Source organism: Rutilus rutilus (assembly GCF_951802725.1).
Source record: "Rutilus rutilus genome assembly, chromosome: 13".
In the NCBI taxonomy this organism is placed as follows: Eukaryota; Metazoa; Chordata; class Actinopteri; order Cypriniformes; family Leuciscidae; genus Rutilus; species Rutilus rutilus.
Genome location: NC_140218.1, coordinates 11,634,764 through 11,662,127, shown reverse-complemented (window position 1 = coordinate 11,662,127; position 27,364 = coordinate 11,634,764). Strand labels below are relative to the sequence as shown.

Below are 27,364 nucleotides of genomic sequence, written 5' to 3'. Positions count from 1 at the left end.
CCTGCTTTCCCAACAAGAAAAGTGGGGCTTGTTCACTAATTCACTGCTCGTTTGAAAAAACTGCATGTGCATCCATGTTACAGCCCTTCATATTTACAGCTGCTCCTGAGCATGTTGTTGAATTTGATTTGTCTTCAGGGAGATTCTACTGTGAGCAGCACTCAGTGGCTGAGGAAGAGGAGGGTGATGATGAAGGTCACAGAGGCTCACAGGTATGAATCACATCAGAGCTAATGAGACGCTTGATTGCCTCCTATTTACCGCCGGATCTCTTGCATGAGGATACTGGGAACATTCATTATTTTTAGTGTCGATATTGCACCGAGAGTGTGGGTAGCGTAATAACTTTCATTAGCAAGTCATTGTTCTGTAGTTCATGTACACAGAAATATATATGAAATGTGATTTATTTGGACATGATATCATAGGAATACCATGGGAATATAGGATTGTAACACTATTTTCACATTTTCTGAAGAAAATCTAAGAGGACCTTGGCAAAACTCTTCTTTTTTTTTATGGTCTTGATAGACCGATGGTCTTTTCTTCACTGAGATATATTCAGCCATTTTGTTATGACGAGATCTAATGTGGGTCAGCTGCTGCGTCAGGGAAAACATTTCCTTTCCTCTCTTGCTCTCGAGTAAAATAGTGTTTTACGGTGTGTGTGTGTGTGTGTGAAGAGAAATTCTGTGTAAAGCCGTGCTTGTGGTATTGGATTCCTAGTGGTTGGTCATAAGACTCCTCAGAGCTGATGCAGTTTTCTGTGAGCTGATGCTATTTTTTTGCAGTCACTTTTGTGTTGGCTTAACTTATTAGGTAACTGTTAGGTAACTAACAGTTACCTAATCTGATGACACTACTACTTATTTTAAACAATCATAATACAAGTACCCAAATGAAGATGAGAGTGCTTAGCCAACATGTGTAACATGCATCCTTGTATTAAGGTCCCATTTAGTGTTGGTTGGGGAATTTTCATCAAAATAAGAGTAATTTCAATAGGAATCTGTGATCAGGAATTCTGCACTGGTTTCAACTTATCTGTGAGTTGTGCTTCATATATCATTACACTATTGACCACAGACAATGGACATTTTTGCCTGTGAAGTTTTGCTAATGTGACTGTACCTTGACTGTGATGGTAACAAACTAGTTTGCTTATTATTCATGTTGGCTGTTTAACTATAGGGATCGGACAGTTTAACACATTCCTCTGACTGATTCTGAAACCTTAAAGGGGACCTATTATGCCCCTTTTCACAAGATGTAAAATAAGTCTCTGATGTCCCCAGAGTGTGTATGTGAAGTTTTAGCTCAAAATTAAATTGTCACTTTTTGGTGCTCAGAAAAACGCGCTGTTTTAGTGTGTGCCCTTTAAATGCAAATAAGCTGCTGCTGCACGGCACAGGGGGCGGAGCTTCATGAGCTCGTGCTCAGTCTCAGGACAATTTCGTCTCACGGAATGATGATAATATCAGAAACTCTCAGTGACGGTGTTCATTTCGACCCGGAGTCGGACAATAATGCCTACAGAGTCAGAGTGCTGTATGGAGATGGAACAGGTATAGTTTAGTTTAATTATGGTTATAACGTATTTGTCATCTGCTTGTATATCCAATATTAATAGCCTACAAGTCTGCTGTTTCGGACCAGGTCCGAATGATGATAAAAAATATACTGATGAGTTTAATAAAGTTTATTGTACATCACACAAAAGATAAAGCGTCAGTTTTACTCCAGAAAATCACCGTAAGAGCTGAGTAAACACAGTATAAGAAGTGCATAAGTACATAAACGAATTGTTGAGGGAGCATTTTCTTTGAAAACAAAATAATTCCACCTCGTCTTCAGCGGCTGCCTCAGATTTCGGGAGTGAATAGAGAGAGCTATGTGGATTAATACATCCAGCCACACAACACCTACAACGCTGGGAGACATTCTCGTCAGTGCAGTAATGGCGGAACTCGCTGTGAACTCGATCAGGGCGGGTCTATGTTAAAACGGCAGTGTCTGTCAACACTCGTGGGCGGGGCCTGTGGCTTTAGTGACGTCACTAAAGCCACATTCTGAAAACATGTCATTGGTAGACGCAGTTTATGATTTATGGGGATTAATAAAAAAGGAGTAAGTGGATTTTTATCACTATTGGGTGGCTGTGTTCACACACACTGACTGCCAACACACATTTATGTCCAAACAGCATGCAAATGTGAATTTTGCATAATAGGTCCCTTTAACAGTTTCATGAACAAATCGATTCTTTTAGTATTTGTAAATAATACATATTTGGAAAAAAGAAATTTAGTTTCATTTGCAAATGATGTAATAGTTACCAAGTAAATTTAAAACGACACTTACAAAAGGTGTGTTTACACAGACTTTTGAATTACTTTTAATAGCCTTTAGTCTTTTTAGCGGTTGATCTGCTACAGTTAAAAATATTAACAAAACTCATAATGTTAATTTTTAACATGCCATATGAACTGATTCAACTCTCACAGTTAGCTGGATGTGTTTGATCCTTTCAGAATCGTACTACACTGATCACGTTGTTATTTTTGCTCAACCACGACCATTCTTGACCTGAAATCTAAAATTAACCGTAGAAGAAGACACTGATTCAAAAATATGAAGCGCAGCGCAGCTGTTTTCAACATTCATAATACAAAGTGTTTCTTGAGCAGCAAATCAGCATATTATAATGATTTCTGAAGAGTCATGTAACACTGAAGACTGGAGTAATGATGCTGAAAATTCAGCTTTGCATCACAGGAATAAATTACATTTTACAATATATTAAAATAGAAAACAGTTATTTTAAATTGTAATAATATTTCACAATATTACTGTTTTTACTGTATTTTTGATTAAATAAATGTAGGATTGGTGAGCAGAAGAGGCTTCTTTCAAAAAGTAGTAAGGATGGATGGATGGATGGACTAACATTTGTGTTCACGAACACAGAATATATCTCTGGCCCAAAATATCACAATAATGTCATGTGTTTCTGTTTTCTAGAATCATGTTGAGAATAGTCATAATGAAGAGGATGATAAGGAAAAGACACAAAATGGTGAAACTGTAGAAATGGCATCGCCTCCTCCACATGTCTCTGTAAGACGGAAGGGCTCATATAAGATATCTGTTGACCCTGACTTCGAAGAATCGAATGAGTGCCCTACTCCTACAGAGCAAGATGACTATCTGTCACCTGACCTTAAGGAATCTCATGAACCACACAAACCCTCAGAGCTCAATCCAGAGAGCACAGGCATTGAGAGCCAACAAAATAACAGCAGCCCGTCAGTTCCAGTGCCGGCCCCGCGAAGTTCCAGAGCTTCGCTGAACCCTCCGCTCCCAAAACCTCGCACTGTCCATAACGTGGTGCCAGAACCCTCAAATATCCCAGAGGAACCTGAGGAAACGCCTGGCTCCAAACCCAAACCGTCCCTGCGCAAACTTCAGCTGAGCGAAGAGGAAAAAGCTGACCTTCTCAGCCAGGATTCGGACTCTGAGACGCCCGCCTCGTCTTCTGCAGCCTCCACCTCCTCTTCCTCCAAGCAGCATGAAGGAGTCGAGGAGGAGGGATACTGGAGCGGAGGCATCGCTACACGGAAGAGCTTGCAGAACCAGCTTAACCGTCGCTGCGTGAGAAGGAAGAGCGAACCTCCGCCCACCATCCAATCGCAGCACGGAAAGACGCGCTCCAAGTTTTCCCCTTGGAATCTGTCTTCACCACGGCTACAGCAGCGCTTCAGCGTCCTCCGAGTCGGACCTTCAGGTTGGAAGCCCAATATTTTGTACTTCTTTCTAAACGGCTTTAGGTTAAACTTAGTAGCTGATTTTGGTATGAATTCCCTCATCAGAACAAACTCAACCAGACCATTATGTATCAGAAGATGATAACGAAGAAGGTGTTGACGATGACGAAGAAGAGGACGAAGAGGATCTTCAGGAAGAAGACAATTTTTTGGATTGCAAGGTGGGAATATGTTTAAATGAGTTTCATTCTGAGAATTAGTCCATAACTTATTTAGTCAGAAGACCAAATTTCCATCCATACCAACCCGATTTTATAAACATAATTTACAAACAGGTAGGAATATACAGTTATTGTTTTGATAATGCTTGATTGTGATGTCCCCAAATAAAACTTTGATGCCAAAACTTTGATGCCATTTGATGCCATCATCCAAGTGGATGCTGCACACTGGTGGTGGTTGAGGAGAGATCCCCTGATATGATTGTAAAGCGCTTTGGGTGTACAGTAATACATATGAAAGCGCTATATAAATGCCTCATTCTATTCTTCTTCTTCTTCTATTCATTTCATCAACTATGGCTGCATGATTATATATAATTTTTGTTTTGTTTTGTGATTTTAAAATGCAACTAGCTTGTTTGTGAAGCTGCACAATTTGGCCAAAAAATGTGTGATTATATTAACATGACTATAATAATAATTATTATTATAAAATGTAAGTATTAAAAAATAAGTATTCTATATTAATATGACTATAAAACTAGTAATTATTAATAATTACAAATATTTCAAAAAATAAGTATTATTATTGTAATATTTCATTGTAAAATAAAAACAGTATTTGATAAAAGATCATATAATAAATACAAAAAAAATGATACTGTACAGCTGTACACTGTCTTAATTTCTTCATTTTCATACAACTAAGCTTTTATTTTGGCAGAAAAGCACTGAATCATGATCATGAGATCATGTTTTCTGATAGACTGATTAAATTCTCCCAAGAAACTGTTGACTGTAGATTTGTGTTGTATGTGTTCAGGGGGGCGATTATGAGATTTCTGAGTCAGAGAAACGGGACCTAAAGAGGATGAAAACTCTGGAGCGGAAAGCTAAAATGAGCGAAATCCAGCGCTTCCACAAAGCTCAGGTGAGCAAGATCAATCTATACTGTGCAGATTGTTTCCCATAATGGTTAAAAACAAAAAACACATGCCACTTATAAGAAAAATCAGCATCAATTTATATCGAGATGAAAAATAGAGTGATCTGAATTTCATTCTCATTTGGTCTGATACTGTTCTGGTTGTGACGCCCACACAGACGATTCAGAGACGGCTGGATGAGATAGAAGTGACCTTTAAAGATCTGGAAGAGAAAGGAGTGGAGCTGGAGAGAGTTTTGAGAGGAGAGGCTGGTATGACATCTCATCCATCTACATGCACCACTAATGATTTCACTTCGTCACATTATACAGCAGTCAGAATGTGTGTGTGCTAAAACTCTCACTGAAACCCAGTGAACTTGTTAACCCCACACTTGTACAGTACGTCACCAAGACGCACCAAGATTATTTTGTTTTCAGAGTTACAATAAGAGTTACATTTACTGTCTAATACAGCCGGGCATTTCGATTCACAAGCTAAATTTTGATTCAATATCACTTCATTTGGATATGTATTTCAGATACAGTACAGTCCATTTTTATCAAGGAAAAACTAATGTTGTAAACTTTTCAGTTGGTACAACTGATTTGTATTCAAACATTTACATTGCACATAAGGCAGTTTTTATAATAATAACATTTGGACAATAATATTAACTCTTTAATGACATAAATATGTTTCTGCTCCACTGTTGTTGTTTTTTTAACGTTGGCTCAGGTTGTCATAAAATAGTTTTCATGCTGAATTTATTCAAACGTATACTAAATATTGAAGAACAGATTAAGTAAAAATATAATGAATCTGTAATATAGTTAATATATATTTAACAGAATGATCCTCTCTTCATTTTTCTAGCTAACTATTGAGTTATGGTAATTGAATGGCTTTTTTGATGCAAATGTAACGTTACGTGACGTTGTTTGTTATAAAACTGACAGAATTTGAAAACTAAGACTTTGTTTCATATTTAAAAAATCATTGCGATTTATTGGCTCTACAATTTGGGTCACGCTTTAGATTAGGGTCCAATTCTCAATAACTATTAACTATGACTTTTGCCTCAATAATCTCCTAATTACTGCTTATTAATGGTAAGTAAGGTAGTTGTTAAGTTTAGGTATTGGGTAGGATTAAGGAATGTAAAATATGAATAAGGCATTAATTTGAGCTAATAAACAGCCAATATCCTAGTAATATGCATGCTAATAAGCAACTAGTTAATAGTGAGATTTGGACCCTAAACTAAACCAAATTTTGTTCATGCATCATCTGAAAAGAGCACAGACTAAAATATTGATTCTTTTGATTTAAGAATCTATATCGGCTCAGCAAAATGAGTATGGATTAAATCAACCCAGCGCTACTGTCTAACATTAGGACAATTCAGCAAATGTTTTATTAACGTATAAGAGTTTCAATGAGCATAAATATTTTTTTTATCAGATGTTTATATGCAAATACGTAAATTAAAGCTTTAATTTATGTTTCTCATTATGCAAATGATAAAATGCTTGAAATTATTATTTTTGTATATACTAGGGCTGGGAATCGATAAAAAAACAATTAACTAATTAATCGCAAAATTTGCTGTGATAAATCGTGATTAATCGCAGTTAATCGCATTTCCCCCAAACTTGTAATCATCAATATTTAAACATAGAATCACTAATTAAATTAAACAACACACAAAAAAAGGGGGAAAAAAGAAAAATGTCCAGAAAATAGCCCTATAATAAAATATTAAACATCAATATATCAATATATTATTCTTCATTAAGTTCTATGCAACATACTCAGACTTAACAGATTTATTTTTTGACTAATTATCAAAATAAAGTATAGTCATACAAAGCTATTATTACCAGAGCATGTGATCAGAGCAGGTCATTTTACCATTGTTGCCCAGCATGGCTATACCAGCTCAGCAAACAGAAGTCTACTACTGAGAAATTTCACGTTATTTGAGCGGACTTTGCTTTTCCAGTGCGTGATCGGCACATGATTGGAGCGTTTGGGCCGTTAACGACAGAGCAGAACGCGCAGCGCAAACACGGAGCGGAACATTGAGCAGAGAGCGCAGCGCGCCAACACACACACACACACACACGGAACGGAGAGCGCGGCGCACACACGGAGCGGAAAAGACCCGCTCGTGAAGTTACTAAACAAACTGCCCGAGAATGAAACCTGATCGGCATATTTTCGGCCTTTTCAATAGCAGCCGCAACAGGAAGTCATTAAAACGAGGCAAAAAAAGGTGCTGCGTCAATTGCGTTATTTTTTTTTTTTATGCGTTAAACATCTCAAATTAATCGCGAAGATTAACGCCTTAATTCCCCCAGTCCTAGTATATACATTTCTTTCAATTATATTACTTTGAACTTTTTGTGCCCTGCATACAACTCCTTCAATACTGTTTTAAAAGCATCACAGGATGCACTGTAAGCTGATTAAGAGAAGCAAATGGGTGACATAATGTGACTAATGTGTTTTAGTGTCAGGTGACCCTGAAACGATTGACCAGTGGATTGATCTGGTCCAGGAGAAGAACAATCTACTCTCAGAGGAGTCTGATCTCATGGTGGCGTAAGTCTGATCACTGTTACCCTCAAAAATAGGCACAATTAATAAACATATTGGTTGTTTAACCAAGTGGTAACATCAGCATTAATACAATGCACATTTAAGGAGCTCAATAGCAGTTATTGCTCAAAGTGCATCATTTATTTTTGCATGTGTAAAGGAAAACCTCACTGAAAGCCAGCTCAGTCTCGTTGCCCTTGGAAACCTCTCTTCTGCATGTCTTTGAGCACTAATGCTTAAGATGAATGCTCAGAGTGGCCTCATTTATTTAACCCACCGCTTTGCATGTATTTATCATGGATTGGCTCTGTGTAAGAAGCTAAATTACAGGCTGTGCTAACAGCAGCATCGTATATTTGTGTGATTCTGGTTTTGTGTTTCAAAGGTCTCGACAGCTGGAGCTGGAAGACAAACAGAGCATGTTAGAGATGGAGCTACGGCGATACATGGAAATGGATGGTGGGAAATTAAAGATAATTCTGTTCAAACTAGTTTGATTCTATTTCAGTTTGTAAATGGTCGCTAATATACCATGTTCTGTACATGTAATTATATAATCATTATATTCTCTTTATGTAATATTCATTTAAATAGTCATGTGTTCTTCTGACAAATGAATTTGGATTTAATTTCAAGTCAGTTAATATGAAGTCATAAAAGCTTCATGTGTAATAATAAAAAAAATATATATATTATTATTATAATCTTGCTGTTAGTGCACATGTTCCAATGCAGAGCAAATGCAAGACAAAAAAAAGTTTAATTGTATTTAATATAAAAAAATTCTAATTAATTTAAATAATTTAATAATAAATTAGAATTAAATTATTGTTCATATTGAAATACAGTGTTACTTGTCATTATATTCTCTTTATATAATAGTCACTTTAATAGTCCTGTGGAATGAATTACAAATAGTCCATCTGTCAATTATTTTTAAGTCATAAAAGCTTAATGTATTAAAAATATTTTTTAATAGAGTTTATTGTATTAAATTATGCAATATTAAATATTTTAATTATTATAATATTTCTAAATATTTAAATAATTTGAATTAAGATTATTATTATTGAAATACTAACATTTCTAAGTTAGTATTAATTTGATAAAAAAATAATAATTCTAAAGGTCTATTCACACCAAGGACGATAACTATAACGATAAAGATATAGTTCTAAAAATCGTTCTAAAAATAAAAGAATAGCAGACTCCACACCTCAACTTTAACGCTAATGGCACAGAGGAACAATATCGTTTTTTTTCCCAGCTGATGAACGATAAAAACATTAACAGCCAATCAGAATCCATCTGGCATTTAAAGCGGCAGACGACAAAACTGCAGCGTGCGCTTAGATTAATCAGAACGATATTGTCCGCTGGTGCGGTCACTAATATAGTTATAGTTATCGTTCTTGGTGTGAACGGGCCTTGATTTGTTTTTATTTATGTAAACGTATGCACACATGCATTAAGATGTTTGCTATGTTGTTGTGCGTGTAGAAACTGAGAAGACCCCTGAGCAGCGAGCACAGGAGGACCGGATCCTGCAGGAGATGCTGGACGTGGTGGACATGAGGGATTCACTGGTGGCCTTCCTGGAGGAGAAGAGGTTGAAGGAAGTCAATGACGAACTGTAGTTCTGTAGGCGGCCCAGGTGATCTGGGACTAAAACACCACAAAACACATGCCACAACACCCTAAGGGAGTAGTTCACCATTAAGTTCATCATTTACTCATCCTCATGCTGTTTTTAAAACCTTCTATGACTTTCTGCCTTCAGTGGAAAACAAAAGGGAACATTTTGCACAATCTTCTATTTTCCATACAATGAAATTAAATGGTACTTAAAGGGAAAGTTCACCCAAAAATGAAAATTCTGTCATTCATTACTCACCATTAATTAGTTCCAAACCCGTAAGACTTTCGTTCATCTTCTGAACACAAATGAAGATCTTTTTGAAGAAATCTGAGAGCTTTCTGTCCCTCCATTGACAGCTACGCAACTACCACTCTGAGCTAGTCGAAAAGTTCATAAAGAGATCGTAAAACTAATCCATATGAATTCATGTCTCTTTTGAGAAATTTGGACTCGACCGTTTAATTCATATGGATTAGTTTCACGATCATTTTATGAACTTTTTGAAGCGTCAAAGTGGTAGTCATGTAGCTGTCAATGGAGGGACAGAAAGCTCTCCGATTTCGACGAGCTTCGTTTGTGTTTCAAGGATGAACGAAAGTCTTACGTGTTTGGAACGACATGAGGGAGTAAATGATGACAGATGATTTTTAGGTGAGCTATCCCTTTAAATCCAGTTTTATTACGCTTTTAAGAGAAAGACAGTCGTTAAATTTCAGCTTTCAGATTTTGAATGTTGAATGTCATTGTTGCCAAACATTAATGCTTCTCATGTGCCTCGTAACCAGTTTTTCAGTGCTTAAAATTTGAATATGCATATCTTCAGATTGCACGTATGAGATTTGAGCGTTACAGTGGAGAGGAAGATTTTCAGTAAACAACGACTTTCATTTCAGTATGTTTCCACACAAAGCGACTCATTTAGACAACAGTATGGTGCTTTACGTCATTTTTTTTAGGCCTTTACAGCTGCGTGAACATCCCGCACCCGCATCTCTTGTGTGCTCGACGAAAAAAAGAAAAGACATGAGGGTGAATAAATGATGCCAGAATATTTACTTTTGTGTGAACTGTCTCTATTGATTCACTGATATTGCATATTTTAAAGAAACCCAATGACTCGACATTGCACCACTTTGTGCAAAAACTCTGCTCTTGAAAACCAAAGAGTTAAACACATCTGTGCACACAGTCACTATGGTCTCGCTCCAAAATAAATGTGCTTTCTAACAGATATATAAACTCTGAAGACTGTGCCAAATGTTGTGAAACTGCACATCCGTCCCAGACTTCACAGCCCGGACACGGTCTTTCCCCGAGACCAACGGCGCTCACGGTACAAACTCAAATACGCGGACTATAGAATTTGCTGGGTCAGATGTATGCGCACACATGTGCAATTATATTGCATCTCGCACTTTTATAAAAGTCTATCAAGGTCATGTATGTTCTAAATATCAAGAGATTATATAAAAGGTATTTACACATTAATGCTGTTGTATTTGGCAGAACCTGATGCCAATATCATGTCTTAAACAGCACTTGCATTGTATTATTATGAATATATTATGGCTTTGCAACATTAAGAGATTCAGTATCACAATGGGCTTTTGTGCAGTGTATTGTTTTGTTTTTCTTGTAAGTGATTGTATTTCTCTTCACACATTATTATTATTATTATAATTATTCATTGATTTGATATTTTCTGCATGATCATTGTTTTGACTCTCAGGGGAACATCTGCCTGGCCCGGTTTCCATTTATATATTTCTACTTATGTATATTTGCGAAGTGTTTACACGGTATATCTCACTCGTTCATGAACTAATTTTAGGGAGGCACAAAGGAAGTTGAGTGAAATGTTTGTTTCTTTGCTGTATGAAATTCCCACGGAGAATTATTACTTGGAACATTTATGTGTTTGATAAATTGGTTTTCATTTTTGAGGCTCTGAGAATAATTAGTGCCATTAATTCTTGTCAGAGAGGAAATTTGTGGTAGTGTGTTGGGAACAGTGGTGTAATTCTTGCTGTTTGCTTTTGTTCCCTGTATTTCTTTTCTTTAAACATGTTCACATACACAGCAGTGGTTTCTTTTCTATGGGGACAGTAATTCACTTAATATGCTAATAAAATATCTAGCACTTTTATGTTTTTCCTCTCGGTTGGGTTTCAGTGCTGTGAAAACGGCCTTGATTTCTTCATGATTTTGAGCATTGACGTCATGGCTGCTTTGGCACGGACGTGTTATTCCACAGGTATTTTAAAATGTATGTGAAACAGTATGTACTTACATTTATCATGTTTGAAACATGACCTTGACATACTTACACTATACTATACTATACTGCAGAAATAGTTAGGGTAGGATGGTAGTATGCTGTTCTCCACATATCCTTTGTCTGTTATGAAATCTTTGCAGAAATGGAGTAACCGCATTCCTGTCACATAAAATGACATTTTCTCTCATTGCTTTTTTGCTCTGAACTTTGTTTGGCATTGTGTTGCGTCTTTTTTAAAGGTCCACCATCACCACTAGAGGGCCTCCTTCGTCAGTTTTACGAGCAACAGGATGCACAAGGATCATGACAAGGTTTGATTTAGGTTTAATATCTATTCTAGATTACTGATGTGAGTACTGAGTACACAATATATTGTATTATATAGTATTATGTCAGTATACGTGTTAATCACAATATTCCCTTTTTCTACAGTAAATATTTAACTTGGCCTATTTATTTATTTTGTATAATTAATGTTCTGTGTATTATTTTATCATATATTTAATTCTATTTTAACTAGGCCTATTTATTTATTTTGTATAATTAATGTTGTGTATTATTTTATCATTTATTTATTTATATTATTTACTATGTTATATTTTAATTTATTTATATTTTATCAATATATTATTTATATGTATGTATTATTTGTGTATTTATTAATTATTTGTACTCATTTATAAACAACGCAAAAAATCGTTTTATTTCTCACATTAAGATAAAAAATAAAGACTCAGAATATGTGGAATATAGTGCTTGAGTTGTATGGATTATGCTTATGGTGCTTTAAAGGGATACTCCACTTTTTTTGGAAATTGGCTCATTTTACAACTCCCCCAGAGTTAAATAGTTGAGTTTTACCGTTTTCGAATCCATTCAGCCGATCTCCGGGTCTGGGGGTCCCATTTTTAGCATAGCTTAGCATAATGAATTGAACCGGACAGGACCATTAGCATCTCTCTCAAAAAAATGAACAAAGAGTTTCGATATTTTTCCTATTTAAAACTTGACTCTTCTGTAGTTACATCGTGTACTAAGACCGACGGAAAATGTAAAGTTGCGATTTTCTAGGCTGATATGGCTAGGAACTATACTCTCATTCCTATAGTATAGTTAACTATACTCTCATTCAGTACCATGGGTGAAGCAGGCGTAATGATATGATGCAGAACATGCCACCTGATAATAGGCTACTGAGCTGGGGACTATTATCAGGTGCTGCGTCATATCATTACGCCTGCTTCACCCATGGTACTGAATGAGAGTATAGTTAACTATACTATAGGAATGAGAGTATAGTTCCTAGCCATATCAGCCTAGAAAATCGCAACTTTTCATTTTCTGTCGGTATTAGTACACGATGTAACTACAGAAGAGTCAAGTTTTAAATAGGAAAAATATCGAAACTCTTTGTTCATTTTTTTTTAGAGAGATGCTAATGGTCTTGTCCGGTTCAATTCATTATGCTAAGCTATGATAAAAAAGGGGGACCCCCAGACCCGGAGATCGGCTGAATGGATTCGAAAACGGTAAAACTCAACTGTTTAACTCTGGGGGAGTTGTAAAATGAGCCTATTTCCAAAAAAAGTGGAGTATCCGTTTAATGTCATTTTTTGAATGCCAGTTTTATGGTATGGAAAATAGTTTCTTCAAATTATTTTGTGTTCCACAGATGAAAGATAGTCACTGGAATAACATGAAGGTTAGCAAATGATGATATAATTGAAGTGTGTGTGTGTGTGTGTGTGTGTGTGTGTGTGTGTGTGTGTGTGTGTGTGTGTGTGTGTGTGTGTGGTCACAAGTTCAGGTTACAAGTCGGACTCTCTAATTGCAATAAATTTAAGATATCTTCTTGCATGCAGGACACTTTCAGGACCTAAAAATGGCATTCTCACCGAAAGACCATCCACCTTTGCAGCAGATCTAGGATCAGTTGACTTCAGATATTTGATGGTAACTGGATCAGGACACTGGTCCCAGAGCTGCACACACTGCAGGTTAATCCAAACTCCTCAATTTGCTTAGGATCAATTTGACGAGTTCCACATGGATGGGTCATAGAGGGTGATGTGGGTGTTGTAAACATACTGACTTATGCCTAGGTCAGATGCACGCTTCTTCTCGGCAGATGCAGAAACCTGTAATGAAATGCCATCATACATCAGTGCAGAGCCATCTGTGCGCTCCTCCATCAAGAGCTCTACTGAAGCACAACAGATGCTCATTTGATTTGATGAGTATGTGCCTGTTCCTCAATCATGGCCTTTTTAATCACTGATACTTTTTAAATTACATTTGCCGTTCCTCCTCTAGAGAATCAATTTGATTTGAGAGGGACAGAGAGAGAGAAAATTGTTTATAAAATTGTCCATTTGTACACAAGCTTTAACAATGAGGGTTTTTTCTTCTCCCTCAATAGTTCATATTTGTTTTTAGCATATTTCTGTTGCTATAGCTATATTTTTGCTAGCCCAATAACTATTATAATTGATGGTGATAATGCAAATACAATGAGAGAAAAAAAAAGAGATGGATGTCAGTGAAACCAGATGATAATGTATTACAATTATACACATTTATTAGACATTTAGAATGCATTAATCACAAAATAAGCCATCATATGACCTGCAAATATAGTTAAAGTCGGATGGACAACTATTATTATCTCCTTTTCTGGTAAGCTTTTGTTCTATGGAAAAGAACATAAATCCTGGCTAATATCTTCTTTTGTTTTCCACACAAGAAAGAAAGTCATACTGGTTTGGAACAATATATGACAGATGACAGATCTTTTTACCAAGATTTTATTCTTTTTCTCTCCCATCATCACTGTCTTTATCATCATCACTGTCATGTGTCCTGTTACTTTCTCTCTTCCTCTATTACTCTCTGACACCTTTCATTTCACCAAACACAATCTGAGTTACATAAGACATCATTGGTCATGAACGCTTTCCAGTGACATCACTGTCAGATTATCACTGGCTTTAGATTAGAGCTGCTTTTTACTGTCCAGCCGAAGCACAGTAGAGGTTTGTCTGCAATAATCAGCTTTGATTTAGAGTTGTGTAAACTTGCTTTAAGGATATTACATTTTACCATAGAAAAAAAGTGTCAGAGGATTGATTGTAACACTTTAGGTCCCATTCATTAACATGAAATAATAATGAACAATACATAATTTTACAGCATTTATTAATCGTATTAATCTGATAATAAAAATACAATTCCTTTTTAATGTTAGTTCACAGTGCATTAATTAATAATAACTTCTTTTTTTTTTATGTATTAATAAATGTTGAAATTAAAGCTGCAGTCCGTAACATTTTTTGTTCAAAATGTACTAAATGTATATAATAAGCGAGTATATCATGAATCTATTTTCCAAACCGTGTTTTTGTCTTATCCTGAGTCACAATGGTACACCTATAATGAGTAATGTTTATATTCAGACTATTTTAGACTGGTTTGGGTTGTACCACTGCGGAGTAGCCCAGTACCTGCGTTATGTCGTCATAGACATAAACAGAGAAAGTAGCTCCGGCTTCAATGTTCTTCTTCTTCCGCAAGACGCATGCAGTTCTGTTTAGTGAGCGCCAAAAGTTACGGACTGCAGCTTTAACATTAAAGTTGCAGTAAGTGATTTCTGAGAGAAGCTGTTGAAAGTGGATCGGACCGAGCTGCACAACACACTTGCAGCCAATCAGCAGTAGGGGGCGTGTCCACTCATGATGGGGGAGGAGAGAGAGTGGGCCAATCAGCAGTAGGGGGCGTTTCCACTCATGATGTGGGTGGAGAGAGTGGGCCAATCAGCAGAAGGGGTGTTTCCACTCATGATGTGGAAGGAGAGAGTGGGCCAATCAGCAGTAGTGGGCATTTCCACTCATGATGTGGGAGGAGAAAGAGGGCCAATAAGCAGTAGGGGGTGTTGCCACTCATGGTGTGGGAGGAGAGAGAGTAGGCCAATCAGCAGTAGGGGGCATTTCCACTCATGATGTGGGAGGAGAAAGAGGGCCAATAAGCAGTAGGGGGCGTTGCCACTCATGGTGTGGGAGGAGAGAGAGTGGGCCAATCAGCAGTAGGGGGCATTGCCACTCATGTGGGAAGAGAGAGAGGGCCAATCAGCAGTAGGGGGCATGTCCACTCATGATGTGGAAGGAGAGAGAGTGGGCCAATCAGCAGTAGGGGGCATTTCCACTCATGATGTGGGAGGAGAAAGAGGGCCAATAAGCAGTAGGGGGCGTTGCCACTCATGGTGTGGGAGGAGAGAGAGTGGGCCAATCAGCAGTAGGGGGCATTGCCACTCATGTGGGAAGAGAGAGAGGGCCAATCAGCAGTAGGGGGCATGTCCACTCATGATGTGGAAGGAGAGAGAGTGGGCCAATCAGCAGTAGGGGGCATTTCCACTCATGATGTGGGAGGAGAAAGAGGGCCAATAAGCAGTAGGGGGCGTTGCCACTCATGGTGTGGGAGGAGAGAGAGTGGGCCAATCAGCAGTAGGGGGCATTGCCACTCATGTGGGAAGAGAGAGAGGGCCAATCAGCAGTAGGGGGCATGTCCACTCATGATGTGGAAGGAGAGAGAGTGGGCCAATCAGCAGTAGGATGTGGAAGGAGAGAGAGTGGGCCAATCAGCAGTAGGGGGCATTTCCACTCATGATGTGGGAGGAGAGAGAGTGGGCCAATCAGCAGTAGGGGGCATTGCCACTCATGTGGGAGGAGAGAGAGGGCCAATCAGCAGTAGGGGGCATGTCCACTCATGATGTGGGAGGAGAGAGAGGGCCAATCAGCAGTAGGGGGCATGTCCACTCATGATGTGGGAGGAGAGAGAGTGGGCCAATCAGCATTAGGGGGCCAGCTCTGGAGAGACCTGAGCGGGAAGACCAGGGGTACGTTCAAGTTCAAAACGGTGCGCAACGTTTTGCTACGGTTTCCGGGTTGAACGTCATGTTTCCTGGAAACGGCGTGCACCGGTGTGCAACGGGGTTTGAGATACGTTTTCTCTTGTTTGGTGGGTGTGTCAGAACTGCAGTCCAATCAGCAGCAACATGTATAAAAAGCACGCGGTATTAAAGTGAACTTGCACAATAGGTTCAAGGAAAGTAATTTACAAATGTGTTCGATGCAGCTAGGTATACGCAACAACTGAGGATATTAGAAGACATGTTTGTCGTAAGTTTTATTGTAAAAAATATAGGATATCAACATAATGATGTAGTTTATATTTTTAGCTTCATTGCAAGTGTATGACATTTGGTATAGAAATAAACAATGGTAATTAAGTGCTTTTTCTAAAAATGAGAAAGAAAATACAGGGTATTAAAACAGTATGGACTACAAATAAAGTCAGTATGTGTGGCTAAATAGATGTGTTTTAGTCTGAATTAGGTTAGCTGTGTGCTTCCATTTCAGTTTCCACAAATCCCTTCACTCGATTGGGATGTTCTCTTTTGTTCTGGGCGGCAAGTGCAGTAACTGTAACATCGGGCATATTTTGCAGTATTAAACACATATTTATACCGACTTCATCAGGCTCCGAAAATTCTTCACAAAGAACACAAAGAATGGCCTTCTCAGCTGCCATAGTTGCAACTCTTGTGTCATCAGAACAGTGTGTTCAACGCATCACCGTTTCTGTTTAAAAAACGTTGTGCAACGTTTTGTCGGGGCTGAACGCATCCCTGAAAATGGACGCAGAGGTTGCATTGTTTTTGCTCCATACGCGAGCAACATTGGTTTTGCTAGTACCAAGATGTGTTGTTGTTGTAATGTTAGCTCTAGTAACAGGACGTTTGTGAGTGTCATTGTTTGTCTGTAGCTGCTGTGCTGCTGGCGACTAACAACCGACTTTTGCTTATATTTACTCTTGTGGACTGTATGTTCATTTTTTGTTCTTCCTTGTCGTTCATTTGTTCTCTTCACTTCATTATTTTGCTTCGCTTCAGATATGACAAATAGATATTCACTCTTGCATTGCATGTTTGTGCATTTTGGGGGCGGAGCAAGAAAGGGAGGCGTGTGTTTGTTTGGATGTCGATTTCGAATTGTTTCTCAGAAATCGCTCACTGCACCATTAACCAAGATTAACACATGCTGCAGAAGTAGTTAATTGTCCGTTCGTGTTTAATAGAGAAGCTAACTAATCGAAGCAAATGAAGAAAAAAAAATATTGTAAGTGTTACAGAATTGTTTTATTAAAAGTGAAAAGCTTAACTGCTTAAAGTTTGAGTTTTTGGTTTTCTCTGTCTCATGTAAGGAGTTCTAATATAGGCTAGAGTGATTAGTCACATGGCATTTATGGCCCAGACTATGCAGAGATGGACATGTATAATAATATATAGATATATGACAACCCATCATGGATAATCCCCAATTAGCATCACACATAATGGAATTTTGAACAATTTTGAACGGTTTCAGATGGTTAAATTTGTCCCTTCAGACGACTCAACCTACCCCTGTCCTGAGGCTATGAAGAACAGTGATTGTGATTTATTAATTATTCGTTTTTATTTAAAGACTCTTTTGATGCCATCTAGTGCCATCTTGTATACCTGATTTCATGGTCAGTGTCATTTCCTGATAAAAGTAATTGAGGCACAGACGATCTTCACTAAATGCTCACCCTGAGTTGAGCTCCAGGTGCATGACGGAGAGAACACGCAAACTTACTATAATATCTGATATGATCCCTCTTAAAACATTCTCCAGCAGCCTGTGGGCTTACACTGTGTTTTTCATCTGCATGAAAGGTAAGCTATTTAAAATCTGACATTGTTTTCTGTTTGTTTTCAAGCAGACTATTGTTTAAGTGGTTGTGGTCATTGGTTAGTCTGCATGCTGTCAATCTGAAACCCTGGTTCTGTCATGCAAACTAAATTCCCCTTTAAATGTCTAACATACTTTATAGTTGTATGATAACTTAATAGTTATTTAAACCTGAATACTATATGGTTGATAACCAGATTGTACCAGCTCTTGTCTAATTGTCGTTGATGTCTGTGTGTTTTGTTTTTTCTAGCTTTTTATGCAACTCATTTTTGTTTTAGATCTAGTGAATGGCAAGTGGGATGAGCTAAAGATTGTGATAAATGGAAAAGTCACTCTGCAAACAGGAGCTACTCATCTACCGAGAGATGCTGAAGTAATGTGGCTGTTTGAAAGTGGCAACCAAACTACCCGTATAGCACAGCTGTTTCAGGGAGCAGTTTTCACTCATTATGAACCGAGACTCATCAACAGACTGCAGCTGGACAGAGAAACTGGATCACTGACTATCTGGAACATCAGCACCAGTGAATCTGGATCTTATGAAGTCACCATGACTGAATTAATGTCCTGGAAGATGTTCAAAGTTGATGTTTATTGTAAGATTTGCATAAATAAGTTTGCATGATAAGTTGTAGCCAATACAATTATTTTTTGATAATTATTTTATAATGATTTCTCTCTCTCTCTCTCTCTCTCTCTCTCTCTCTCTGTGTGTGTGTGTGTGTGTGGGGAACCAGTTTCTGTTCCTGCCATCAGGATTGGCTCACTGATGAGTATAAACCAAGCACAAGGTAAGTCTTTTTCTCTTACCCAGTAGTGACTTACAAGATTAGTAGCGACAGTAACATCAGAAGCTCATTCCCCTATTCAGTGATAATAAGTGTGCATCACAATTTCCGTACATATTTTTTCTAACTGGCAAGATATTTGTACGCATCACCTTTACAGCTTCAGTACAAGCAATTAAAGAATACATTGCAACCCAGTGATTGATAACTTAACGTTTGTACATCTGTGTCGCACAAGACGGCAAAAAAGTGCCGCTCTGATTGGCAGCTGCATGGGCTCATGAAGCAACAGTTTGATTTTAAAAACGAGTCAAAAATGCTTAAAAACTGTCTTAACTTTAAAATGTTCAAGAGTAACCTTATGACCTGATGTATTACCAGGTGCATTGATGCAATCACAGGTGATGGAAGACCCAAACCAAGAACTCTGTTCTGTCCTTTGTTCTGTAAAAAATGAACGAGAAGTGTCCATTTCCTGGTATAAAGGGGGTGAAATGGTGAACCAGACCAGCAATCCTGATCTCAGCATTAACCTGAGTTTACCATTAGAGATCCATTATAATGATCCAGAGACCTACAGCTGCACCGCCGCCAATCCAGTGAGCAATAAAACCGTTCATCTTAACATGAAAAAGATCTGCCCACAACATGAAGGTGCAAAATGTCACGTCTCTTCCTGCCTCAATGATCTCTGTGCAGCTTACATGTCTCTTAATAGATGATGCCAGTTGTTGACTTCACGCCTGTCACTTTCTTCTTTATCAGATTGTCCGGAGCATTGTGGTCCCACTGAGGTTCTGATCCGACTGGTTCTGTCTGGTTTGGTGGGAATTGGCACTGTTTTCTTTCTGGTTGAGCATGTGATGTTCCGCTCAGCTCGGGGAAGAGCTCCATCTGTGTGCTAAAGATACTGCCATGATAGTTTCTAAGGTTAGACAGCGCCAAGCGAAATTACAAAAATTCAGATGGTTTTCAAAAACGCCAAACTATTTATACTTTGTAATAAACTATGTAATATTTTAAGAAAAATTTGATTCTTTTGTTCTGCCTTTCTGACAACCCACATTCAGAGAGCTCAGATGTTCTAGAACGCATCTTCTGAGTTTTCAATAAAAAAGGAAGTGTTGTTGATGATCCACATTCAGTGGAACAGGAAGTGGTCTAGTGGCATGTTTTCTGAGGTATGAGCTTTATGAAACCACTTTGTGTGTAAAGATGTTGCCATCTAAGGGCCTAGCAGACACTCAATTGTGTCTCAGGCTGCATTTATGCCCTTCCCTTGCTAACGTCCCTCTGTCTCGTTCACTTGGATACGTCACTGCTTAGGTTGCACGAATTCCCACTACTGTCGAAACCCTTGAAATATGTTTAAATGGATCATTGAACATGGAACATAAGCCCCTGATCACTTAAAATAAATGCAGGTAAATTAAGTCTGAGCTCTGCAAGTTGCAAGCCTGGAAATCCAGACCTAAATCTGAAAGATTAATGGTCTGGCATCGACTAATGAAAATCGGCCAGCTCGAGGGGCGGCACCAAGCGTGCATTTGAAAATCTCACTGCACGCAATTGGATAACACTGCGACCAATCACAACAAGCCCCATATGCTTAGCTACCAGTGGAGCTAACTGGTAGATTATACTCTTGCCGTATCCGGTCGGCAAAACAGCAAAAACGCCCTTCTTGCAAAGGAACGATTTGAGCGGCGTCTTCTGTTCCTCTTTTAGATAAAAAGCCAAGTCTAACTCGTTCATTGCAGCGGCCAAAGCCGTTTCAAACAACCGGTGTTCATCCATAGCCATCTTGCAATGTTTACTAATGACTTTGACGTCACAGCGCTGTCGTCATCTGTTAAGCTCGCCTCTGGCCCGCCTATATCAGATAACCCGATGTGATTGGTGCAGCTCGGATACAAGGGCATATTTAATGAGCATCATTACTCGACGCCAGAGTAAACTCGCTGAGCAAAATCAACTTGTGCTCTCGCGAGAACTCTGGATTTCCAGGGTAGCAAGTTGCTGCTGTGACGTCACAATCGCAGACTCGCTCCCTTTGTCAAAATTAAGGGGTTGAGGGTCTGTCTAAATAAACTTCCCTCTCCAACTTGACGAAGTTGAACACACTTCAAAAGAGCAGTAAGGATTCCCCCGAGCGAACTGCTTAGGGAAGTTCATGAGTGTATGTCTAAAAGTGGAGTAAAATGCAGCCTCAGTTGGCGCTCCTAATGACTGCCCATGGCCCGCTCTCCAACTGTTAAGATCTAATCTGATTGGCTGATTGTAAGAAACTTCCATGAGAAAGTGCACATTCACAGAACACAAGAGCCCAGATTCACAGACAGGGCTTAGATTAAGCCAGGAGCTGGCCTTAGTTAATTTAAGTAACTTTTTTTTTTAAACGTGCCTTAGAAAAAAACATTACTTGTCTGCATCTTCATAAAAACAATGGCACTGATATTTTCAGTGCAACTTACTTTCATTTAAGACAGCACAAACATGCATTTTAGTCTGGGACTAGGCTTAATTCTTGTCTGTGAAACCGACATCTGGATCATCAGAATGCCAGAACGCAAACTAAACCAAATCCGATGTCTAAACCGAACTGGCAGTGAGTGCTTTTCAGGATGACATAATCACTGGATTTGCCAAAGTTTTGAGGTTAGTGACATCAAACATATTCAGTTTGAGGCACTTGTTCTGAAAAGAAAACTAATACACAAGAAGGCCCATAATTAGGCTGTATATGTTTATTTAGGGAAGCAGCGAAAATACAGAATAAAAAATAAATAAAGTGCAAAAGCTGATTTAAAATTAAACCAGGAAAGAAATAAAACTTTTCTCGTAATGACCTTCATATATCTTAATCCTTCAAGGTAAACATGAAAAATGTAAACAAAAAACAGTTTTGTTCACATTTGTTAAAGTGAGTTAGCTCCTTCCGTTTCTCCTGCGAAACCACCAAATCTATCCTTTTCGAACTTCAATGTTGCATTCCTTCAGTTTCTTTGCAACTCAAGTGTTAGAGTTGTATTCAACCTAGAACAATTAAAACAATGTCTTATCGATTTTCATAAATGTTTGTGTGTATTTGAACTGACTGTATATTTCAATTATTAAACTATTCTAACAATACAGAAGCACTCAAGATCATATTATATTACAACTGAATGGTCCCAATCAATTATTTTGTAATACAGAAATTGCATTGCAAACAATATCATTATGTCCTTATTATGAGAGAGAGAATGTATTTTATGTAAATTTCTTCTTGATATACACAGTATTAACATGTTCAACTAAAAATTACAATCATAGCCTACTGTATATGAACTTCCTAAAAACCTTTACACCATTATCAGCTATCATGCATGGTATGGGAATCATGTACATATCCCGCTGAAGATGCATTGGAATGCAAGTCAATTATATTTCACTCAGAATTCAGATACTATATGAAACACGTTTATGGTGTAAAAGACGTGAATACTCACTCCTCATGCTTTCTTCGTGAGGAATCTTGCCAGTTCACACTACATAATTCACTTGTCTGTTCCTCCGCTTCTGCACACAAATGATTTTATGCTGTAATTTTGTAATTTGTAAGACTTGTAATTACCATACTTAGTTTGAGTAGTTAAAACCATACATGTAATGATAATAACGAACTACAAACTTGAAAGTGTGGCTTATACTCCACTGTTATACCTCGATTTATAAATTCGTATTGACATTGCTGTGAAAGAGTTTTTCCTGATGAGAATTTCTGTAACCTATGAATGCAGCCCTCATAAATGTAAAAAAAATAAAAATAAAGATAGGCTACTACTTTTATATAATTATTAAACCCCAGTTAAAGGGTTCACCTATAATGCCGGGGCTTGACGATTAGCTGAAACGTTCTAAGACTGAACTGAACGCACTTACAGACGGTTTCCAATGACTGGAGCAGGTTTTAAACATAAAGTAATAGTATTAGTATGACTGAATACAGTATTGGAAAAACAGTAGGCAAAAAGTACCCGGATGACCTGCTACTTCTGGCGAGATTCTGAAGTGCGCGTTTGATGGTAGCGATATCACTTATTTTAATTTTCCATCCGATATCGATACCAATACCGATATATCTAAATTAAGCTGAACTTTTTAATTATTCTTAGAATAAAATAGGTAATTAATCCTCACTCAACATTATATTTGAAAGTTATGTTTTTTTAACATTCAATAGGCCTTGACTGTGAATTATTAGAATATGTTTTTATTTACACTGTCAGAAATAAAATGTACTAAAATTGTATTTTTAGCTTCTCACTGGGGTAGTAATCTCAAAAGTGCGCTTCTCTAAGGGTGCATATTAGTAACATAAAGTATGCACCCTTTAATATCTGAAACTAATATCAGATGAGTATCTGAAATTGGCCACAATTAAAAGGGTAAAAAATGGCCTCAGTAGTAGAAAATCAGATGAGGGCTAGTTTTAACTGCAGTGTGAATGTACTGTAGCCCTTGTGAACAAATTTATGCTATAAAAATGTAATTTCTGTTTATTTGTTTTTAATACCGTAAGTGTTTTGAAAATGTTGTATGTTATTAATCCTACTTAACAACAGAGCTAAAACTGTGAATTTGGGCACTTTTGTTTGGCGATGTTCTGATTGATGATATTAAACATTGTTAAATTGATTCTTGGTCAAATGTCTGAAGGAACTTCTCTAGTCTGGGATTGTGAAATTGCACATGGTGTTTACCGTATCAGCTGTTAATGAGAGGTAAAATAAAAACAGTTAAATTATTGTGATAATACTTACATTCCATATGTAACAGCCACCAACAACAACAACAACACCACCAACAACACCACCAGCAACAGCTCCAATATGTGTGGATGCCTCGGGAGTGTCTGAAGTTGAGTTATAGAAGGGTGTTGCAGTACTGAACTTTGAGTTGGATATTTCTGGGCTGATGGTTGAGTGTAGTGGTTCTGTAAGGGTCACAAGAACTATACATTTATAAAACTGTTGGCTAACTTCTCTACTGCCCACATGAACCCCAAAACAAACATAAATTGGAAAGTGTCAAATGTTATTTAAAAAGTTTAGTCATACAGTAACATACTCACTCTTTGCAGTAACATTATAACATTGCTTCTCTCCTGGTATGGGTACTGCCCTGTAGCATTTGTTAGAGGTGACACCATATAGAATTAGACCGTCAGGCTCTATTGAAACATTAAGTGCCATCCTGCGAGTGGTGCAGTTCTGATTAGGGCCACAGTATTGAGCGATCCGACGGATCTTACTCTTTGTTTTGCAATCGATTTCATCGAAAATAGTCACTCCAGAAGTTGCGTAGGGTAGTGTAGCATTTTCACCCTCGATTACATTCACCTCCTCACATTTCATGCAAGAACCTGACAAAATAAATATTTGACCTGTAAGTACAGATTAATAATTTGATTTCACATTCCGATTTTACAATCCTTTGCTGTAAATGCTCAAAACATAGATTTGCAGTAAAAGCAGTAAATTTAGGAGAACTGTGCCCAAGGATTCAATACAATTTTCACCAAAAAAAAACATTTATTTTAGTCAATATTAACTCAGTTAATGTAAATATTTTGAATAAAATTCCACTCAGAACTCCAAATGTTATTCGAAAGTACTTGGGCAGAAACAAGACCGTTAGCAGAAATTAGACAAAAATCTGTTAGTTTGCCACCAAGGCGCAGTTATCGGCCGTTAACGGCAAATATCATTCCAAAAATCAACCTTCATTCAACCAGCAGTTTATATTAACTTATAAACTTATATTAAGTTACTGAGATGATATTATAATAGTCTTTTTCTCAAACATAATATTTCATGAAATGTACAGATCATGCTAAAAAGTTCATTAAATGTGTAATTTCATCCCAAATATATGTGTGCTAAGTATTAGCATAGCTGCACGCTTTGCGGTTATTTTTACGTGGGCAATGATGGCCGTCATTGATACAGTTTGTGCTAGCTAGCGTCAGAATCAACCCGTCTCTACACTTTGTTTGGCACTTCTGTTAACAAAATTGCCGGGAGCATATAACAATATAAGCATAATAGTCAATTATGATGTTTTGAAAGGTTTTACTTGTCTAGACACACCAGGTGTTTGTGTTTCTCAGTCGCTGAAATGAGCCAGTTGCACAGCGCAGGCAAGATTCAACTTGAAAATCTAAATAATGAAAAAATATAAATCATGTCTTACCTGCGGCAAGTGTAGTCATCAACACCAACACCACCACACACATCATGATCATTCATTAAAACACTTCAGTGTTATGCTTGGATTCGCTTCAACGCACCAACTGTCCGTTTCCCGCCAAGGCACTTGGATATATTACCCGCCAAATAAATTCCACCAGGTTATTTTCTTCTTTGTTGGGGTTGGATTGTTGCATTACTGCCACCTGCAGTTCTACACTTAACTATACTCCATTTCTTTAAAAGTCTCTTGTCCAGTCCAGTCTTTTTGAGAAAATAAAAACACCCTTACTGCCTGCTCATTCTAAAATACTTCTAATATTGTTCTCTAGCTGTCCTATTTCCTGTAATTGAATCATCATTCTTGTCTTTCTACAGTGAAGTTGAACGGTCTCAGACTTGTTGGATGTTTTCCCAGGATGTGAAGTGTTCCGTTTCGATTGCTATGTCCCATTCTTAGCTTTACGTTTCTTATTACTTGCTCTCTACGATTCATATCTTTATTTCTTAAAATACCTACTCTGCTTTGTATTGAGGATAAATGTCTCCCTTTTACTGCATTATCCCACTGTTGTTGACATTTTTTCATATTTTCATATTTAGAAAAGCCATTATCCAATTAGACATTTTTCCTCTAACACCCAACAAATGCATTTTGATTAGAAGTCCCTTATTCCGTAGCATATCAATCATCAGCCTTTTCAACATAAAAAAATACAGCCATCACTGTTTCTTTACTTGCTTGGGCTTTTCGTACTTCATCCTCAAGTCCTCAAATATTATTGGATTCTGTAGTACAGTACTTCTCCCTTTTCTAAATCCGTGTTGATATGTTGCTATCAAATTTATACTCTTCAGAAAGTACATTAATCTCTCATCCCACATGCTATTAATTTACAAATGTGTGATGTCAGGGCAATAGGTCTGTCATTTCCTGGCCTGCTGTTATTCTTTCCAGGCTTTATGATTGGTATAATTATTGCCTCTTTCCAGCTTTCTGGCATTCTACTTTCTTCCTACACTTTGTTATACAGCAGTAGTAATTTCTCAAGACTTTCAATGCTTGGGTGTTTTTTGGATAGATTTGAAAAGTGATCACTTCCAACAGTCGAGAGAATTGGGAAGTGAGATGGTGAGTTTATGCACGCACTCAGACGTGAGGTCTTGGATGCAGGCTGGTGTCTTCCCGAAAGCCATCAGAGGCAGACGGTTGGTGATAACTCCACTTTATTGAGGGATCGAGAGACACAGAGGCAGAAGGCGTTGAAATAACTCTGTTGAAGGGTAGGAGGTCACTAGGAAGCTGGGAGTTGCTACTAGTGTGTCTGGCGAACCGACACTCTCTGACTCAGACAGGGGAGCCCCGAATTTTGTGATTTCAGGAAATCATGAATAGTATTTTAGCCTTTAGTTAAATATGACTGTTATATGTGTTGTGATTATGACTATTTTAATTCCTTTTCTATGAAAGGCACTTTGAATTACCATTGTGTATGAAATGTGCTATATAAATAAGCTTGCCTAGTCTAACTTAAGTAATCACACTCAACTTTTTAGGTTAACTCAACTAATTCGCTCCAGTTAAAGTCAACTTAAAAACTTTTGTTTATCTAATGAGTAACAGGTAGTTCTTTGAACTTAAAAATTCTTGTCAAGGCAACTATAGAATGTTTAGCATTTAGCAATGCAATCCATGGGTTGTGTCATAAATAAATACAAGCATTCATGTTATTTAACTAGACATTATCTGCTGGGACAAAACTGTCTGCTTATTGAAAGCTCATCATGAGCATGTTTCTGTAGTGCAGCTACAGGTTGACGTATAAATTACGTTATTTGCGAACACTTTTTAAAATTTGGGCTTCTTTACATTGCAGTTGGAGGTACTGGCACAAGATATTCAACATCATTGTCAACACTGCATGAAACTATACATTGACTGGGCGCTGCACCTGCATGGTAAGTTGGCAACGCGTTATGGATGTTTTCGAAACACTGCTTCATGAAAATCCAAAACTTTTGAATCAATGGTTCGCAGAGCATATCAAAATGGCCAAGTCACGTGATGTCAGCAATCGCGGCTGGGGTGTTGATCCAGAAGTTAACCCACAAACCATTGTATAATACAGGGTTTTTCAAAC

At 37.7% G+C, this 27,364-nt stretch overlaps 2 protein-coding genes and 1 long non-coding RNA gene across 3 annotated transcripts in view; all 3 read left to right on the top strand.

Moving 5' to 3' along the window:
• mical1 (microtubule associated monooxygenase, calponin and LIM domain containing 1) overlaps window positions 1–10,752 on the top strand; it is a 31,691-nt gene extending 20,939 nt beyond the window's left edge. The window contains exons 17-24 of the mRNA XM_084427420.1: window positions 139–212; window positions 3,022–3,784; window positions 3,870–3,985; window positions 4,809–4,916; window positions 5,090–5,183; window positions 7,428–7,518; window positions 7,901–7,974; window positions 9,016–10,752. Coding sequence (XP_084283546.1) covers window positions 139–212; window positions 3,022–3,784; window positions 3,870–3,985; window positions 4,809–4,916; window positions 5,090–5,183; window positions 7,428–7,518; window positions 7,901–7,974; window positions 9,016–9,152 — 1,457 coding nt within the window. The 3' untranslated portion in view covers window positions 9,153–10,752. The remainder of the gene's footprint in view (window positions 1–138; window positions 213–3,021; window positions 3,785–3,869; window positions 3,986–4,808; window positions 4,917–5,089; window positions 5,184–7,427; window positions 7,519–7,900; window positions 7,975–9,015) is intronic.
• A 911-nt stretch (window positions 10,753–11,663) lies between these two features.
• Window positions 11,664–13,422, top strand: LOC311301966. The gene is made up of 3 exons (XR_014629528.1): window positions 11,664–11,743; window positions 13,105–13,134; window positions 13,295–13,422. It is a non-coding gene; the product is annotated as an uncharacterized lncRNA (long non-coding RNA).
• Window positions 13,423–14,882: 1,460 nt separating this feature from the next.
• Window positions 14,883–22,025, top strand: LOC311302306 (CD48 antigen-like). Its single transcript, XM_084428086.1, has 5 exons — window positions 14,883–18,183; window positions 18,481–18,798; window positions 18,940–18,993; window positions 19,372–19,644; window positions 19,756–22,025. The coding sequence occupies exons 1-5, from the start codon at window positions 18,078–18,080 to the stop codon at window positions 19,893–19,895; spliced, it is 891 nt and encodes a 296-aa protein (XP_084284212.1). The 5' UTR covers window positions 14,883–18,077; the 3' UTR covers window positions 19,896–22,025.
• Window positions 22,026–27,364: the final 5,339 nt, after the last annotated feature.